The following is an 18,566-nucleotide window of genomic DNA, read 5'->3' on the forward strand; positions in this document are numbered from 1 at the left end:
TAATTGTGGCAACAGTTTGGGCCCGAAGACCCCAACATCAATTAGCTCTCACCTTGAAGCGGAGGAGAGAAGAGCTATATAGCAAAGCATATAGCCATAAGAAAATGAACTGCCCTGACATATGTCTATCTGTTACGAAGACTCAATTGAAGAGTCATTATGAAACTTAGCAAAGGGGCTTGGGCAGCTACGATTATTAGGCAATCCAAGAGCTATATATAAAATAGTTTTGTATAGGGAACATAGTTGATATATGGCTATATAAATGTTAAGTTTGCTATATATATATATACTTGATAACTCTATGCATCCTAGTCTCTAGTGTCACAAATCGCTTGACAAAATCGAAATGCCCGCGAAAGTTGTCCAAAGAAAAACTAAATGCCAAATAAATGTGGAAATTTGTGGCAATGTTTTCATCTATTTTTACACACACGCACACACATGTATACATATAAATATACATCATATACTCTACTATATATATACTTAGATATATATATTAATGTATAAGGTATATGTCTCAAGCATAGCAGTGTTTTAAGTCTATTAATAAACACGCATAGCTACAATTTAGGCCTCTCCAAATGCAGTAAATGTTGGAAACAAAAAAAAAAAAAAACAAAAACAAAAATTGTCAAATGTGTGAAAAATGTTCGTGTGCGTGGAAAATTGTTGAGGGAAAATCTTGAGCTACATAATTAGCCGGCAGCAGGCTGTCTATTGTCGCCGCGTAGGTGTCTTTGGCTGCCATAAAAAAAAACTATTCGACTCGACGTGAGGCGCTTTAATTGTGATCTTTAGACATATTTATGAGTTCGTTCGATATTCGATTTTTAGCCTTCCGCTGCCTGCTGCATATTTCTGTTGCCTCTCTCGCGCACTCGATACTTACAATCTTTGCTGTAATCATTGTGAAATGCATCCTCACTGGGGGAATATAAGCTGGCGGACACTGAGACGTCGAACTTCTCCTTTTTGCACTGCCTGCCAATGCTCAGCAACATTTGCTGCTGGAAAAATGTTGGCTGCTCGCGCTCCAGTTGCTCCTCCTCCTCCAGCTGCAGCGCCGGCTGCATTTGCTGGAAGCTGCGCAAGTCCTGCTCATTCTGCTGCAGGCGATCCTCGCCAGAGGCATTGCCCAAAATTGAGAGCGTGCCATTGCCGGTGCCGCAGAGCAAAGCTGCCAACTCGCTGGAGCCAGTGCTGTAGACATTTGAGTGTTGCTGCTGTTGCTGCTGCTGCTGCTGCTGCTGTTGCTGCTGCTGTTGGTGTTGTTGCTGCTGCACGGGCGATGGCGACAGCGACGACACTGTGGAGGCAGGCGAGGAGCACAGCGAACTGGAAAAATGTTGCTGCTGCTGCGATTGCTGTTGCAGCGGTTGCTGATAGCTGTTATATTGCTGCTGCTGCTGCTGTTGTTGCTGCTGCTGGTGCAATTGTTGCAAATGTTGCTGCACGCTATCCAAATCCTTGGGCACCATGGGCGGCAAATCATCCGCCGGACACCACATGAGATCGCTGCTCTCGGTCAGCAACGGCATGTCATCGCCCATGGGTATGTAAGGCGCGCGCATGCCAAAGTCAACAAACGTGAAGTCGTCCTCCTGGGCCAACGAGTTCGGGCTGCACAGCGACGGCAGGCTGCTGTCCTCGGGCGTCTGTAATCAGAGAGAGAAGAGTCGAGATTAAGATGCTGTTAGAAGCTGTTGCTGTAGCAGCCGCTGCTTACCTTAGGCGAGTGCAGATGCTGCGAGCAGCTGGTGTCGTTCGATTCATCGCGATAGTTGAACAACGGATCAATGTGGCTGCTGTTGCTGTTGCTGTTGCTATTATCCTGCTGCTGGCTGTTGCTGCCGTTGCAGCTACTACTGCTGCTGCTGTTGCTGTTGCTGTTGTGGCTGTTAGTTCTGCTGCTGGTTGTGCCTGCGGCGATTGCTGCTGTGTTTAAGCTCTGACGATTGCTGTTGTAACTGTTGTTATTGCTGCTGCTGTGGCTGCTGCTGCCGCTGCCGCTGCCGCTGTTGTTGCTGCTGCTGTGATTGTGATTGTGGTTGTTGTTATTGCTGCTGCTGTTGCTGCTATTGCTGTTGCTGTTGTTGTGATAGTGCGTCGCACTGCCCGTGGTCGAGCAGGTGGTCGAGTCCAGCGAACTGATGTCATCGGGCAGCAAACAGGAGTTCATCAAGCCCACCAGAATCTCGCCAAAGGGCTCATCCAACGCATTGTTGACAAACTGTTGCGACAAGTCATCCGGTTCCTCTTTCAGCACTACACAAAAGAATCAAGAAGCAGAAGCAGAAGGCAAAGTACGTCAGTTAGATTTAGTTTGCTTTTAATACATATATTTGATTTAGGGCATGTGTGCAGTTGTCAAAGAGGTGTCAAAACTTGGTGCTAAGTGCAGACGTCTCCGAAAACAAAAGTTGCTGTTAATTAAAGCCACAAGACGGCAGACACCCGGCCAGACTGTACTGGCGCCGCGCACTACAACTGACAGCCCCCCAAAAAAAAAAAAACAACAAAATTTCATTTCTTCCAATTGACAGCTTCCAATTGAGTCTAATAAAAGTTGTTCTCTTCTCTATTTTTTTTTTTTTTTTTGGCTGCTTGAATTAGTTGATTTATGCGCTACAATTGCTAGGCTAGGGCAAAGATTTTAATGGCCTTTTTGACAGGCACTTTTTTCGTTGCTCGGTTTGTTTGTTTGTTTGCCTTATTAATCAGCATCGGAAAAGTTTTGCAACTGATTAAGGTGTAGCGTTGACGTACGACCCATGGAATTGCAACAGTGGCAAACATTGCTTCGAATGCACTTAGCCTAGTGAGGCCTAACCCCAACTGGAAGTCAAGGCCCCAGAACCGCAAGATCTGAGATGCGAGCGGCTTATCGGCATTTGCAATCAAGCAGAGATTTGGATGCGCGTCACGACAAAACTTCAGTCAACAATCATAATACCATATATATATATATAAAAATTTATATATATATATATATATATATTTAAATATATGCTATGTACGACGCTAGTGGGAGCGGTTAACCGGTATAAACAGCTCACACGTTTTAATTACAATATATACCTAGAGCTATATATTCGCATGTATATATTTGTATTTTTATTTAGTATAACTAGTTGGGGTTGCCATATTTACGACATTGTTTATCAGGCTACGAGAGTTTTCAGATATATAAATAGCGCTATTCAAGCGACTTTTTCATGTCTATTGATATACACAGTTGTGTTCATTAAAATAGTAGTAGTGCTGCACTACACTGAACATAAACTAAATAAAATCAACTTTTTCAGAACAGAATGCATATATATATTGGTAAATTTACAGACATATATATATAAATACTTCTACAAATTACGGCTGAATTTTCACTCTACTGTTCAGTTGTTTGTGCACTTGTTTTGCCGGCAACTGCGAAAAGCAACAACAAAACGTATCTTATCTGTGGCTCAAGTTCTAAGCAAACAATATTCTAGTTTTTCCAATAACTTTTAAGCACCAATTGATAATTTATACTATATTTATTTTATTTTACAATGACCAACGACAACAAACGCCAGGCATTACAACAGAGTTTAAATACTCTTCAAGAAGTGCCTTAAAAATCAATTTCAAGCTTATTTTGAATAGAGAAAGCTAAAGAAAGGCTGACAAGTCGAAAAAATCTTAGTAAAAATAAAAATAACAATTTTAGCTAACTGTAAGGCTAAAGCTAGTAAATGGAAATTGAATGAGTTTAATAAACAAGAAACTTCTTATAAGTGGCTACGATTATACTGTGCTCAATAACTGATTAAGAAAGTCTATAAAAAGATTAAAAAAACTTAAGCTCGAAAGACTTTCCAATGATTTACTTATCTGTGTAGACTTTCAGATAAGTTGCATACGAAATATGTTCAAGTATATATCGATCTCTTGAAAATCAAAAAATATATCGATAATTGGAAATCAAATTTAATTTTGCACGATCTAAACATGAAACTATAAAGTTTTAAGTTTGCAAGTTCAAAAGACTCACTCAAGTATTGATACTCTGCAAAAAAAAATATATATATATATCTTATGATATGATATATATTAGTACTGCCTCTGACATACACTGTAACAAACTCACTAAACTCAAATGCCCACTTTTAATATAAAACGAATCAAAACAGCTAAGGGCTCAACAAAGCTTTGGCACACGATTTGCTGCAGTTTATATATAACATATATAGCTATATACATATATATACACATATATATATATTGTATAAAATATGCACTCGACTTGCCATATAGGGACTATCTCACACACACACGCTGTTGACAAATTAATTAACAATGCAAACACTTAGCCAGAGGGGCGTCTAGTTGGGGAGGTGGGGATCTACACCTGACCCCCTACAGTGCGACTTATAATTATGGCACACAAGTGCTACTCGACGACGACGACGATGGACTATGCGGAAAAGCAAAAACAGAAGAAAAAACAAAAATATGAAAAACTACAAAATAACAACAACAACAATAAATTAACAAGTGAAATTATGGCACACGATAATACAAGTTGGCCAAGTGGGTGCCATAGAGCCCATTTGTTAATATTAGCAAAGTGTTTTTTTATGATCTTTTTATTTTTCGTAATTGTTAGTGTAAAGTGCAAGGTCGAAGACCGAAAAAAAATAAAAATGAGAGGGAAAAACTACAGCGTTCAATGCAACAAATTTTAGCAGCTGAGCGAAGGGGCTGAGGCTTTTACTAAAGCACCAGCTAATTAGTTGATCTGTGGCAATAAAAAACAAAACGTCGACCAAAAAAAAAAGCACCAAAAAATAAGTGACTGTCATCGCATCTCGTGACGTGCCCCAAGCTGCAGTAGCTGCACTTGAGCCACATTCGATGCACTTGAAAATCTGAATTCGAAAGTTTTCTAGAATAACCATTCAATGAATAACGAGTACTTGTTAGACTAGCACACATATATACATGCATACATATACATATACACATACACAGACACACACACACACACACACAACACACAACACACGCGAGCTATGTCTAACGCGTGACTTGGCCCAGCCAACACTCACTCAACAACTCGACACAGTTTCAATTTAAATAAATCATCATAATGATGAATGTTGATGATGACGATAGTGATGCGGATGATAATAATGTTGTTGATCAACATAATAATGACGTAGTTCAGTCGCATCCCAAACAGGGAATACGGATTAATGTAAATCAAAAGAAAAGCTCAGAATAAGAACGGACGCAAGCACTTAACGTGAAGCAAAGATGAGGAAAACGAAAATAAAAAATAAATATGAGCAATGTTAGCCGACTACCCAATACTCTACAAGCAACTTACAATTGAAATGACTCAGCACTTGGTATTATGAGCTCAAAGATATAGGCGTAATGCATCAAATATGTGCAAATCGTTGTCTATCGATCGATATCTATATTTAGAACTGTATTTATATATACATAAATATATTTATCTATATCATTAACTGTTACGTATCCATATTCATATCTAAGTAAATATATATGTATGTTATATTTACCTACTTCGAGAACCCATTCAATATCTGTATTGATATCTTTTATCTATGCATATCTATGCCATATTCAAATACTGATCGCCATCCACTTATGATGTATGTATATCTACGATATATATGTATATATATATATCGATATCTATATTTTTAACTGTGTCGTTATTTTTGTCTGTATCTTTATCTATCTCTGTGTCTATTCTATATTTATATATCATTATTCATAGCCATATCTTAATCTCTATCTTTCTACACATTTCTCTTTCTACGTTTCTTTATCTTGTTCTATGATTTTATTTACCTTTATGCTTTTATTTATCTATTCTATATTTATATTATATTCCTATCCATATCCATACATTTATCCATATCCATATCTATCTTAATCTCTATCTTTCTGAATATCTGGAAACGCATTACTCTTTCTACGATTTTATTTATCTCTATGCTTTTATCTATTCTATATTTATATTCATATTCCTATCCATATCCATATATTTATCCAGATCCATATTTATCTTAATCTCTTTCTGAATATCTGGAAACGTTTCTTTAAATTTATCTATGCTTTTATTTATCTCTTTGGCTATTCTATATTTAAATCTATATATATCCCTATCCATATCTATCTCTATATCCATATCCATATATTTACCCATATCTTGATCTCTAACTATTTATATAGCTAGAAACATATCCCTCTTCTAGGTTTTTTATCTTTATCAATATCTTTGTCTATATTTATAGGTACATCTTTATCTCAAACTATATTAATATATCTTTTACTCTCCACATTTTTATCTTCACATGATAAACATCTGCATCTTTATCCATATTGAAATATTCTTTTATATTTCTATTTCCTATATTTCGCTATCTATAGGCTTATCAATATATAACCATAACCTATACAAATAAGAAACATTAGGTTCGCAAACCTATAAGCTCTCTTCTCACACTGTGAACAGTGTATGGGAACTTTGATAGCATCTTTATGTAAGCGTCGCTGTGTTCGCCTCCCCTCCCCATTTAAGAGCTTGAGTGCGCTAGAGGTCGCGATTAGGCACCTACTTGTGCGTCTGTTTATAGCGTATCAGCGCGTGTTCTGGATGCGGAATTAGATGCCTACGCATAGCCGTAGAAACGTAGACTCGTAGACAGAAAACAACGGAAAATAAACTTTGATTAGACCTAGCCATGAGGCAATAATTGGAAGATAGTTCGATGGACAAACGTAAACGAAATGTAAGAATTACGAGATTTAGACACGTCTATTGATTGTCTGCGCAATGAAATAAGAAATGTGTTATACAACAATTGCTCGAGTCATCAAGCGATCAGCCGGGAATCAAATTGTTATAACTGGCAAATTCTTTTGGTTATCTACAACGAAAATAAATATAATAAGTGCTTCCCTGTTTATTTACGTTCCACGTTAAACCAAAATAAATATAGACGCTTCGAACAGAAAACAAAAACAAAAACAAAAAGAGAGAAAAAAATGGAAAAAAGTCGAAGCAATAGAAATAAAAAACTGAAGTATTTGCGGCGTCTGCAGCCAGCACAAAATGTCAACAGAAAGCAAGAAAAATCTGTGTGGAAAAAAATAGAAGGAAAAGTCCGGGGAATGCACAGATGGTAGACTAACAGATGCCCTGTAAAAGGGCTGAGTGAAAGACTTTTCAATATAGTAATACGAAAAGGCTGGACAAACAGTTATCGAACTGAGCATCGATATTTATCGTTATAAAAGTGCAACGCAATGAGTTAGTCGAGTGACTACTGTGGGGCTTCCCGATCATAAATCAATGTTTATCGCTATTGATTTGCAACGCAAAGTTTTAACAATTTCTATGAAATCTTATCAAGCTTTCAAATCGGATATTTATCGTTATTGAACTGCAGCACAAATTGTGAACATTCATTATTATATGGAATCTAGACTATAAGTGCACATAGTTATTCCAATCTAATCAAAATCATGAATCGATATTTATCGATATTCAACTGCAGCAGATTCATCACACTCAACACTTGAGTTTCATCTCCACAAATTTCAGCTCAAAATCGATATATATCGATTTATAAAACTAGACTTGGGCGATTTTCACAGAGCTGACACGCAACGTACTAAAATTCTATTAAAATCACTATTCTATAATGCTCCCTATATATTGATATGCTGCAGGGTATAGAAAATATAACCAATTACTTATTTGAAGACAGTTTCCAAGTGAACTGCAGCAGCACCAAAGAAAAAAAAAAGCACGCGCTAACCGAAAAAGAAAAAGAGAAAAAAAATGAAAATAGAAAAATCGAAATCCGATGGCAGCGCACAGAAAGGTAGCCGCAGGCTGCTCCACAAGTGTGGGCGATCATTGCCGCTGACAGATGTCAGAGGCGACACACAAGCTTGGGAATCTACGGCCATAGAGGCAGCTGGGCAACACGCGCCAGCAAACTGGACGACAGACACCAAATCGCTTAACCATATTAATTGGCTCAAGTGAGCGAGCGAACGTACGAGCGAAATGTATTTGCGGCTTTTGCGGGTTAAACGCGGCGTATGCGTAATATTTAAAATGATTATGACAAGCAGCAAAAAAGCAAAAACAATGTGCATACTAATAGTAATAATAATAACAACAAATGCACGTAATACGAAAGAACAACAACAACAACGAGAACGACGAAAAATGCCAACCGGCAAATGTTGATGCACATTTATGCACATAACATTCATATATATATATATATATATATATATATATATATATATAAATATATATATATATATATATATGTGTACACTATGTGGCATAGCTGAGTGTATATATGTGGCTAGTTTTGCTGCATTTTGTTTACAAATTTGTTGCTGTTGTTGTCGTTGTTGTTGCTGTGCATTTGCTGCTGTTGTCTTTACAAATAAATCGTTTGATTTGCGCAAATTGCAAGCACAAAACGTCGATAAGCACTCGACTAACTGACAAACTGAACGAGCAGCTGACTGACTGACTGACTGATTGACTGATTGACATTTTAACCAATTAAAATTGCCGCATAACGTAACGACAATGCGTCAAATCGCATCAAATAGCGCACGTCAAGCGCTTGCCCAACTTTTCTATATACAAACAACTTAGAAACGGGCGCGACTCGATGAATATGCATACTTAATATATATATACATATATTTATATATATATATTTATATATATATATATATATACATATATACGCACACATACATATGCATACACACACGACAGACGCCTGACTTCAGCCTTGGTCTTTGGCAAATGCACATTTTGGATTTTTTCTGTACCGGGAAATTGGACTCGGGGGGTTATCAACTTAACATCAATTCAATAACAACAAAAACAACAACAAGAAGAACAAGAACAAGCAGCAAACAGGAATCAAAAATATTTACGCACTTTAGTGCCTGCGTTTTCTAGTATTCTTTAATCAACTACTCATAAATTTAATGATTTGTTATTTGATATTGCAACTATAAATACATATCTCTATATCTTTATATATATATATATATATGTATATATATATTATCAAAGATCTGCTTCTAATCAAGAAATTTGCCGTGCAATACGGTCACACTTGTCTGTGTATTTAGAGCTAATTACTTGACTGCAAATGCATTTCTTTTGCCACAGAAACGAGCTCATTTTAAGACTGGCTCTGGCTCTTACAGTTTGCGACTATCTGGGCACACTTTAAATTAGGTATATTTGCAGGCAATCTGGCCACACTTAAAACTGTAGTTTGAGTTCTTTAATTTACTGTTTCGAATAGGTAGGTCACAGTTTTAACTAGTAATTCACATATTTTAGTCACACTTGAAAGTTTAATTCTCAAAAATCATATTTTTTTATAGCTTGAGTAACATTTGAGTGCGTATAGAACGGTTTAATTATATTCTCAGACAATCTGGTCACACTTCAAGCTGCAATTTTATTATCAATTAAATTTTTAAGTTACAAAAAAGTAACTTGGCGGAAGCATCTATATTTAAATAAAGCAATTTGAGATTTGCTTGTTTTATGCTGGATGACAACACTAGATAAGCTGGTCACACTTAAAGTGTACTTTGCATATGAATATATAAGTATGTTATTTTTAATTATTTATATATATTTATATAATATATATTTTTATATATTTATATAAAATTTTTATATATTTTTATATTATTATATATATATATATACAATAAGCAGTAAATTTTATTTGATAACTATATAAAATAAATCAATTAATCGTTTTTTTCTAAACAAGCTACGGTCACACTTATAAGCTTGTAAGCTGCAAACAGCTCTACATTCTATCAACTTATGTGTGTAATATGCAATACATATAAGCTATATAGTTTATACAGCACATCTTGTGGGCCTTGTATAGCTCTAAATTCTATGTAAATAATACTTATTATATTTTTATATGGAAACCTAAATGATTATTTGCGGTCACTGCATTGCAATATTTCTTAAGAACACAGCTTGAGTTGTCGAATTCTAACATTTGGTAAAACGAAATTTGTAATCAATACTCCCTTTCTCTCTCTCTTCATATTCTTATATATATAAATTATGGCAAAAACATTGACCTATTGCTAACAAGCGAGCATTACGTATTGCTTCTAGAACTAAATGATAATGCATTCGACTGATAATGCAGATTGCAGCGCAACTAACGTTGGCTTATCACAATGCACTGAGCACCCAGGGGGAGTTATCTATTTTAGGTATATATATACTGTTATATAGTTGTATATATAGCTTTTTATAGCTCTAGTTAGGCTTTCGAGGGGGGTTATCTACTTGCATAATGGCAACTTGTTAACTTTATGATTGTTTATTGTTATTGTTGCTGTTGTTGTTGTTGTTGCTGTTGTTGTTGCTGTGTGTTAAGCATGTTAGTTTGTTCTACTTACTTGTTAAACCTCGGCCTTCATCAGCGAACGATAAGAATCCTTTATTCATATCTTGTGTTTGTTGCTGTTGCTGCTGCAGTTGTTGCTGTTGCTGTTGCAAGTTGCTTGAGCTTAATATGGCAGCTGTTGCTGTTGTTGTCGGCGGCAACGTTTGAGCAGCAATTGAACTTTTCTTTGCTGCAGCAATTGTTGGTGTGCTGCGTATGAGTGAGGCAGTCACCGATTTGGGACGTTTCTCTTCGATGCGCAGCAAATTGTTGCTGTTGTTGTTGTTGCTAGTGATGTTGTTGTTGTTGTTGTTGTTGTTGTTGTTGCTGAAGAGCTGTGCTGTGATGGTGCGCGGTCCGGGCGAGTTATTTTCACGTTTGATAAGCAACTCGGTTTGGAGTTGTTTCGATTTGTTAACTAAAGCTGAGGTTGTTGTGTTGTTGTTGTTGTTGTTGTTAATAGTTGCTGATGGTGGGTTAGTTGCAGCAGCAGTTGGTGTTGTTGTTGTTGTTGCTGTTGTGTTTGTTATTATTGTTGTTGTTTCGTTTGCAGTCTCAATCACTTTGGGTTTGTCCACCAGTTCTAAAGTTGTTGCGGCTGTTGCTGTTGTTGCAGTTGTTGCTTTAGTTGTTTCGGCAACTTGTTGTTTAGCAATTGTTGTTTTGTTGTTAGTTTCAGGTAGTTCTTGTTGTTGTTGCTTTGCCTGTTCCTCACTTGCCGCCGTTTGTTGCGCAAGTGAATAAATCTCATGTTTGTTCTCAAGATTACTGCAAAAGGCGATGGATGCACAACGATATCGTAATGATAATCATATCAAATGGGTTTAAATTTTTTCATTTTTGTTTCTTTGTTGTTTTTTTTTTTAAGTTGCACTCGTTTGTTACAAAACACAGCCCGATTAAGAAAGCGAAAAACGCGCGAAGTTTCGTAATATATTTTTTTTAATTTTATATAACAGATAATTTATATATAACAGTTTTTTATATATGATGAAAGTTTTTATATAAAATAAAATTGTTTCTTTTAAATTTTGTTAGTATTATATATAAATTATAAATATATTTATAAATAATTGTTTGCTATTAATGAGCCTGTGTTTTGTGAGTTGCTTTCGGAAAATTTTTGTTTTACTTTTTTATTTATAAACGATAAGCCCTTAGCGGAAATGGACATGTCTTACAATCCGCTAGCCAAAAAAACCTCTTTCCTGCCCCTGTGCTACCCTCTCTAAGCGCTTATCTATAAACGGGGCCAAGACGAGACGACGTCGTCACGCGATAAGCCCCAGTTGGTGGGTGTGTCTGGCAGGCTAATTAAAGCGTTACACTGCTATTGATAACAGCACAGATCATGGCAACAGAGCAATATATACATATTTTATATATAATCTCCCCCTCTATATATATATATGTATGCTCAGCAGATTGTTGCAACAAGCATACGCTGCGCCCGTGACTAAAGCATGAAAATTCTGTGACTTTTGAGTGTATCTGGCATTCGACTTCGAATTCGCGCTCGCTCTTTGCCGGCAAATGCTTGTTGATAAGATAAGTAACGTACAATCGGCTTCTACTCAGCTGTTGGCTTGTGCATGCGCACAGCGTATGAGCCTTATAGCGTTAGACACGTGAAAACGTCGTGAATTTCGGACGTGGAATCACCCCCATCCCCCCCACCGCGAACAGCTAAAGATAAACGTAAAACCTAGAACTTGAAGTGCAAATAATATACGATTCCAAGCAACAAAAAAAAACTTAATTATTAACTTTGAAAGTCAAAGTCAACAAGTGTATAGAATATTCCGCTTTTTTGGGGGCTCGTCTCTTTCTGGTGAAATAGTGAAATAGGTACTACGCAGTATGGGAGATACATTGGGTTTTCGACGGGTACGTGAGGGTCTGATTATTGGCATTGACAAAGTGTGGCGTGGGCATACAGATGATTCAATGTCAAGTTGCGTTTTGTTGACAATGGAAAATTATGGAAACTTAACTGTACACCAAATGATGCAGCAATCCATACATTCACACACACACCTGCATTCATACACACAAAAACAGTGAGAGAGAGAAAGGGAGCGAGCTATGCCGGAAGGCAATCAATGGTACAAAAGCGCTTGCTACAATAGCCGCAAAGCTAACAAGCAAAACGAACACAGCAGAACACACTTAAATAATTGCTTCATCTATATTCCTCTTCTTCTTCTGGCTTTTTTTAATGTACTTTCTGCCGGTTGCAGCCGGTTTGAACCCACGTTTTCGGCTTACATCATTTTCATTCAAATTGCCAAAAATTGGTGAGAGAGAAGAAACAAAGCTTAAAATCAATTAAGTCTAAGCCTTTGAGCTTTTAATTGAAGCTTTGTCGGCCTGTTAAAATGTTCTGTGACGAAAGCAAACACCTCAAGCAATGCTGATAAGAGCAACAAAGAGTGAGAGAGGGCATCTAAACTCTTGAACTCTGTGTAACACACTCAACGTACACACACACACGCACATGCACTCACATACACTCACACAGGTCCAAGTCAAAGTCGAGTCAGTGTAGCAATTGATCGCGTGATGTTAGTGCGTCTCTCTCGCTCACTCTCTCTTTGCTGACACACACATGCACGTGTACAAACAAATGCACTCACAGAACTGCAAACACTCACCGGCACACTTTCCTGCTTGCGCACAATACAAGTTGAATGACAAAGAGAGAATGTGTGTGTAAGAGAGGGGCAGATCGCAAGAGCGCGACTAAACAAGATGGGGGTAAAGTGTAAATAACCGCAACAACAATAATCACTTAGAAGTGCATTAGTAATGCATTTAATGTCAATTGGTAATGGCAAATTGAAAATTAAATAAATATATATATGTAAATATACATTTAAGGTATGCTCATAGCACTAGCGGCAACTAGATGAATGAAGTATTGTAGTTGATTCAACTAAATTAAAGCAACAATTTTATTGTGTAACAAACTGAGTCGAAACGCTCAGATACAAGGAGACACATACGGTGTCACAGAGAAAGAGTGAGGGAGAGAGCAGCAGCAGAAGAACAAAAAGAAAAGAATATATATGTATAAAACAAATGAATTCTGCCTGACTGAAGCTGCGGCGATGTTGTATAGCTGTCTCTGCCGTTGCCTCTGCCACTGTCACTGTCGCTGTCGCTGCCTCTGTCGCTGCTGTTGATTTCAATTGCAGAGCAATAACGGAGCAGCATCATGTGAAACTCAACTCAACGTAAAATGTCAGTAATTGCTTTTGACGAACATGTTTTTTTTTTCTGGTGTGTATGTATGTGTGTGCGAGAAATGCGTGCATGTGTGCGCGCACATAAAAGGCAATGTGTATTAAATTGAATGAAAATAAAAAGCAGTAGGCAAAAGAGGCAGCTACAAAAACACACGTACATACATATATACATATATGTATATGTAGGTAGGTATGTATTTAATAGAAGCTGAATTAACTAGACTATAAACAGCGGACAGACATGACACGCGAATTTTGGCCATAACACACACACACTCACATACTAATGCATGTTGTGTAATCAGCATATAAGCGGACTTGTATATGCATAAGCATGCACACACAACCACACATTGTATGCTGCTATGTGTATGTGTGTGGGTCTATTGACAAGTCGATGCTAAATGCTAATTAAGCTGCAATTCAATTAAATTTCATCAACAAATTAACTCGCTCAGCATTTTTATGTAATTGCAAATGCAAACGCAAATGCAGCTAGGTTCCCAGCTAACCCCCTCAGCCGAAAGCGAAACAAAAATACAAAAAAAAAAAAACAAAATGAAATGCCAAATAGCCAAAATAAATAAAACAAACGCGAAACAAAATGAAACGCCGCCGCCGCCGTGGACATTACAGAGAGCCACAGTGCACGCAAAAGAGAGTAGGAGAGAAAGAAAACGAAACAGAGAGCGACAGATCGTGCGTTTCGTTGTGGGGGTCGCGCGACGTCAACGGCAGCGCCAGCGCCAACGCCGACTAGAACGCAGATTGCAATAAAAATTGTCGTCGTTATTGTTGTTGTTGTTTTGCGCTTGCAACTGCCGCTGCAGCAGCGCCGACCGCAGCAGCATTCGCTTTGTAGGTTAGGTGCGAGTGTTGTGTAAAAGTTTTTTTGCAAACTTTTTTGGCTTGATTTTTGTAATTGTTTATTAATTAATATGCATTGCTTTATGAACCGTTTTTCTTGTTGTTTTTGCTTTTCGCTTTCGCTGCCGCGTGTAACAAACGTGCGCACTTGTTTTTTTTTTCTCTTTAAATCGAAAAAAATGTTGAACATTTTCTTTATTTTTATTTATTTTTTGATAATCTTTTTGACACACACACATACACACATACATATAATTGCTGTATATATTTTCATGTGTATGATTGTGTTTTATTTTTTTTGTCGTTGTCAAATTCACGCATAATAAAAACAGTTTATTTTTGTCAAAAATAAAAATATAAAAATTTTGTTCAACTAGTTTATATATAAACATATATATACATATATACATATATATATATGTATATATATACACACCTATATATATAATATATATATATATATATATATATATATATATATATATATATATATTATTTTTTTATTGCTTAATTGCAGTTGAATTTGTTGTTTATTTTTACAGCCACAAATTACTTTTTTTTTATATAATTTTTGTGTTTTAAACAATTTTTTTACCTTTTTCTATTTAAAACATTTATTGTATAGAATTTTTTTGATATATATAAATATATATTATTATTGTTTTAATTATTTATTTTTTTTATTGACAACGGAAATGCAATTGAGTTTTATTTACAGCGAAAGTTGAAAAATAGATGGCGTTTATTTGGTTTATTGCTTTTTACTTTTGTTGAAATTCTGTTTTGTATTTATTTGCACAATTTGACGTTGTTAAACAAAAAACAATTTATTAACGTTTATTCTGTGCGTATTTTAGTCGTTTTGTTTAATTCGATTTGGCCAAGTTCGCCGAGTCCAGTTATTTTAATTTTATTATTATTCTTTCTTGATTTTTTTCTTTTTGGTGAGAATTAAAGTTTAGAAGTGCACACGGAAAAACTCAAGCGCCTGACTGCGCCGCTTGCCTGCACAGACGACAACGTACCAAAGACGAATAAGTGGAATGCCAGCGCAGCTGAAAGCTTGTAGCCGTCACCGCTGTGTGTGTAGCGGCGCTGCTAGCAGCGAAAGAGCGCAGCGTAGAGCTGCTGTTCTAAGTACTCGCGAAACAACAACAACGCACTCAAAAGAGCACAGCGCCGACGCAGTGCCATTGAGTGCTTTCACGCTGACTAGTTTCACTCATTGCGTGCGCGCAATTGAGCGCAAAATATTTGCCATTTACGTTCTATTTTGCTTTTTTTTTCTGTTTTAGTTTTTTTTTTGCACATGCTCTCGCGCTCTCTCATACTCTCACTCGTTTATTATTGTTTGCATGTCAAACAAACGCTGCTTCTGTTGTGGTTCTTGTTGTTGGTGTTGTGGATGCTGCCTGGTTTGCAATTTCGCATGCGGCTGCTCAATTTGCATGTCTCAGCAATTGAGAGCTTTACGCTAATTGTTCGCTGTTTTTGGACAAACCTGACGATAAAGCTGACTGACCGACTAAATAACGCAAATACAAACACCCACAAACACACAAGCAGACACAAACGCGTACATACACATACTACACTCAAGTATTTTTGTGCGCTGCGCGTTTAATCTAACTGTAAACCTGAACTATGCAACGCGCTGATAACATGATAAGACGCCCAAATGTCAATTAACATGTTTTTTCATTTATATTATTTATACATTTTGCTGTTTGTATATTCGAAGTCGCAACGCCAAAAATTATGCCACAAAAACAGCTCGTTAAACCATTTGAAATTTACACAAAAAACACATAAATACGAAATTTACAACCAACTTCCACAATTTACCGTTTATATTGATACGTGCGTACGTGCGTGTGAGAGAGAAAGAGAAGGAGACTGCGGAATTGTCGAAGCTGTGGCATTTTCTAAACAGACATTCGCTAATTTCGTCATAAAACTAAAGCCATTGCGTGTTGGCCCTTAAAGCGAAAAACACACGCACACACCCACACCCAGCCACACATACTTTCACACGCACACGAACACACACTCGTACATAGCGCCAGCTCAACAGCCCAGCAGTAAAATTGTGCGTGCGAAACGCACTGAATTTCAACACTTTTTCGCATGCAGCTGGAATTAATTGAGTTTTGTCGTTGATAACAAAATGATTAAAAACTTTATTTTATTCAAATAAACATCTGCTGCGAGCAATAACTTAATTAAACACTAATTGCTTTCATTAACATTCAATATTCCATAGAATTTCGCATTTCACACATTTCGCAATTCATTCAGTATATGCATTGAGTTTTTTCTTTGATTTCTGCTTATGTCAGACAAATCCATTCATTCATTGGAGCAGATCGACGAATGTTTTCAACTCTAGAGCCTATAGCTCACGTGTGGGTAGGCGGTGGGTGTGGCGCGTAGAAAGACAGAGAGCGAGAAAGGGAAAGGCATGAGAACCATTTAGAGGCATTTTATGTGCTGCCTTGAAAATGTAATAAACTGTCGACTGTGTGCGTGAGTATCTGTGTATCGCGACCTTATGTATCTGAGTATTTGTATCTAAGTATCTGTATTGCGAGTGTATGTATCTGTATGTGTATGAATATCTGTATCTCGAGCATCTTAAGTGTCGAATGTGTGCGTGGGTATCTTGACTATCTGAGTATGTGTATCTAAGTATCTGTATTACGAGTGAATATATTTGTATCTAAGTTAAAGTTTGTAAATATCTGAGTATTTGTATCTGAATTTCTGTTTATCTAGCCATTGTATTTGTTTCTGTTTGTGAGCGTGTGAGTATCTGTACCTCATGTATCTGTATCTGTTTGTCTCCTACTGTATCTGAGTATCTGTGTGTAAAGTATCTCCATGTGTATCTGAGTATTTAAAGTATATGTATCTGTATCTCTAACTAGAGTATCTGTGTCTCGAATCTACTTGCATCTAGGCATCTGTGTGAGGCATTTGAGGCCCACACACATGCCCATAGCACATGCATGTAAATATGTATGCGCACTTTTCACTTTCCACTGCAATTTCGCCAGCCCACTATTTTTACGTAATGCTGATGAAAATTTTATGGTCCTGTGCAAAAATATGTTTGCAGAGTTAGTAAAGGAAAATGTTGCTGCTTGTAGGCATATGAAAAGGGCAAATGTGGCAAGCAATAGCATGAATACTCTTGAAGTTATTGGCATGATAATGTTTATATCATAAATTATTTCTATTGGGATTAGCCTAGCTCGTAATAGCAGCATTTGCACCAGATACTTGGAGAAACTGTTAAATATAGCAAATAAAAACCTATTTTTGGCAACAGTTTTGTTAAAGAATTCGGCATCAGAATTCGGTAATCAGATGTCATATAGATGCATAGTCCATGGCTAACTTTTTGTTGTGATGCTTCAGCTCTACTATGGATATATAGTAGTTGACTCAATCAGCAAAGTTCCAATTGGTTATGAGATTTCTCAGGCATACAAAATATCTATATTAACTCAGCTCTGGTCACGTATATATTACTATATATATGGCAAATGTAGTATATAATTTGTAAACTCAGATACATCCTTAGCTATGTGGAACACACGTTTAAGCAAATTGTTTCAAATTTCTCGCTGCAGCCAATGGAAAAAGTTTTAAGAAAGACAAGCGAAATAAAATAAAATAGATAAATAAATAAACAAAAAGCAGCAAAAACTGAAATAAATTTGAAATGTTTATGCAGTTTCCCCTGACGGAGACAAAAATAAATGAGCTGCAAAAGGCGACGAGCAAACATATTCCAATTAATTCACAAATTTATAGAACAAACAACAAACAAATGTGAAAGAAACAAAAATTTCATTTAAATATCAGAAATGACAAAAAGCCAAAGCTGCATTTTGACTAGATTCATAATATAAATATGTATACAAAATATTTATAAATATAT

The 18,566-nt window shown here is 36.6% G+C and overlaps 1 protein-coding gene across 4 annotated transcripts in view; it reads right to left on the bottom strand.

The window, feature by feature from the left end:
* LOC111594630 (protein similar) overlaps positions 1–18,566 on the bottom strand; it is a 100,841-nt gene that overhangs the window by 15,038 nt on the left and 67,237 nt on the right. For 3 of the 4 annotated variants that reach the window (XM_023308021.2, XM_023308024.2, XM_023308023.2), the window contains 3 exons: positions 10,519–11,273; positions 1,733–2,271; positions 896–1,661 (listed from right to left, as the gene is read on the bottom strand). In XM_023308021.2, coding sequence (XP_023163789.2) covers positions 896–1,661; positions 1,733–2,271; positions 10,519–11,273 — 2,060 coding nt within the window. Of the gene's footprint in view, positions 1–895; positions 1,662–1,732; positions 2,272–10,518; positions 11,274–15,215; positions 15,248–18,566 lie in introns of those variants that run through there. The other variant, XM_023308025.2, reaches the window with a different exon arrangement.

Source organism: Drosophila hydei, unplaced genomic scaffold (genome assembly GCF_003285905.1).
Source record: "Drosophila hydei strain 15085-1641.00,03,60 unplaced genomic scaffold, DhydRS2 tig00008119-arrow-pilon, whole genome shotgun sequence".
Taxonomy (NCBI): domain Eukaryota; kingdom Metazoa; phylum Arthropoda; class Insecta; order Diptera; family Drosophilidae; genus Drosophila; species Drosophila hydei.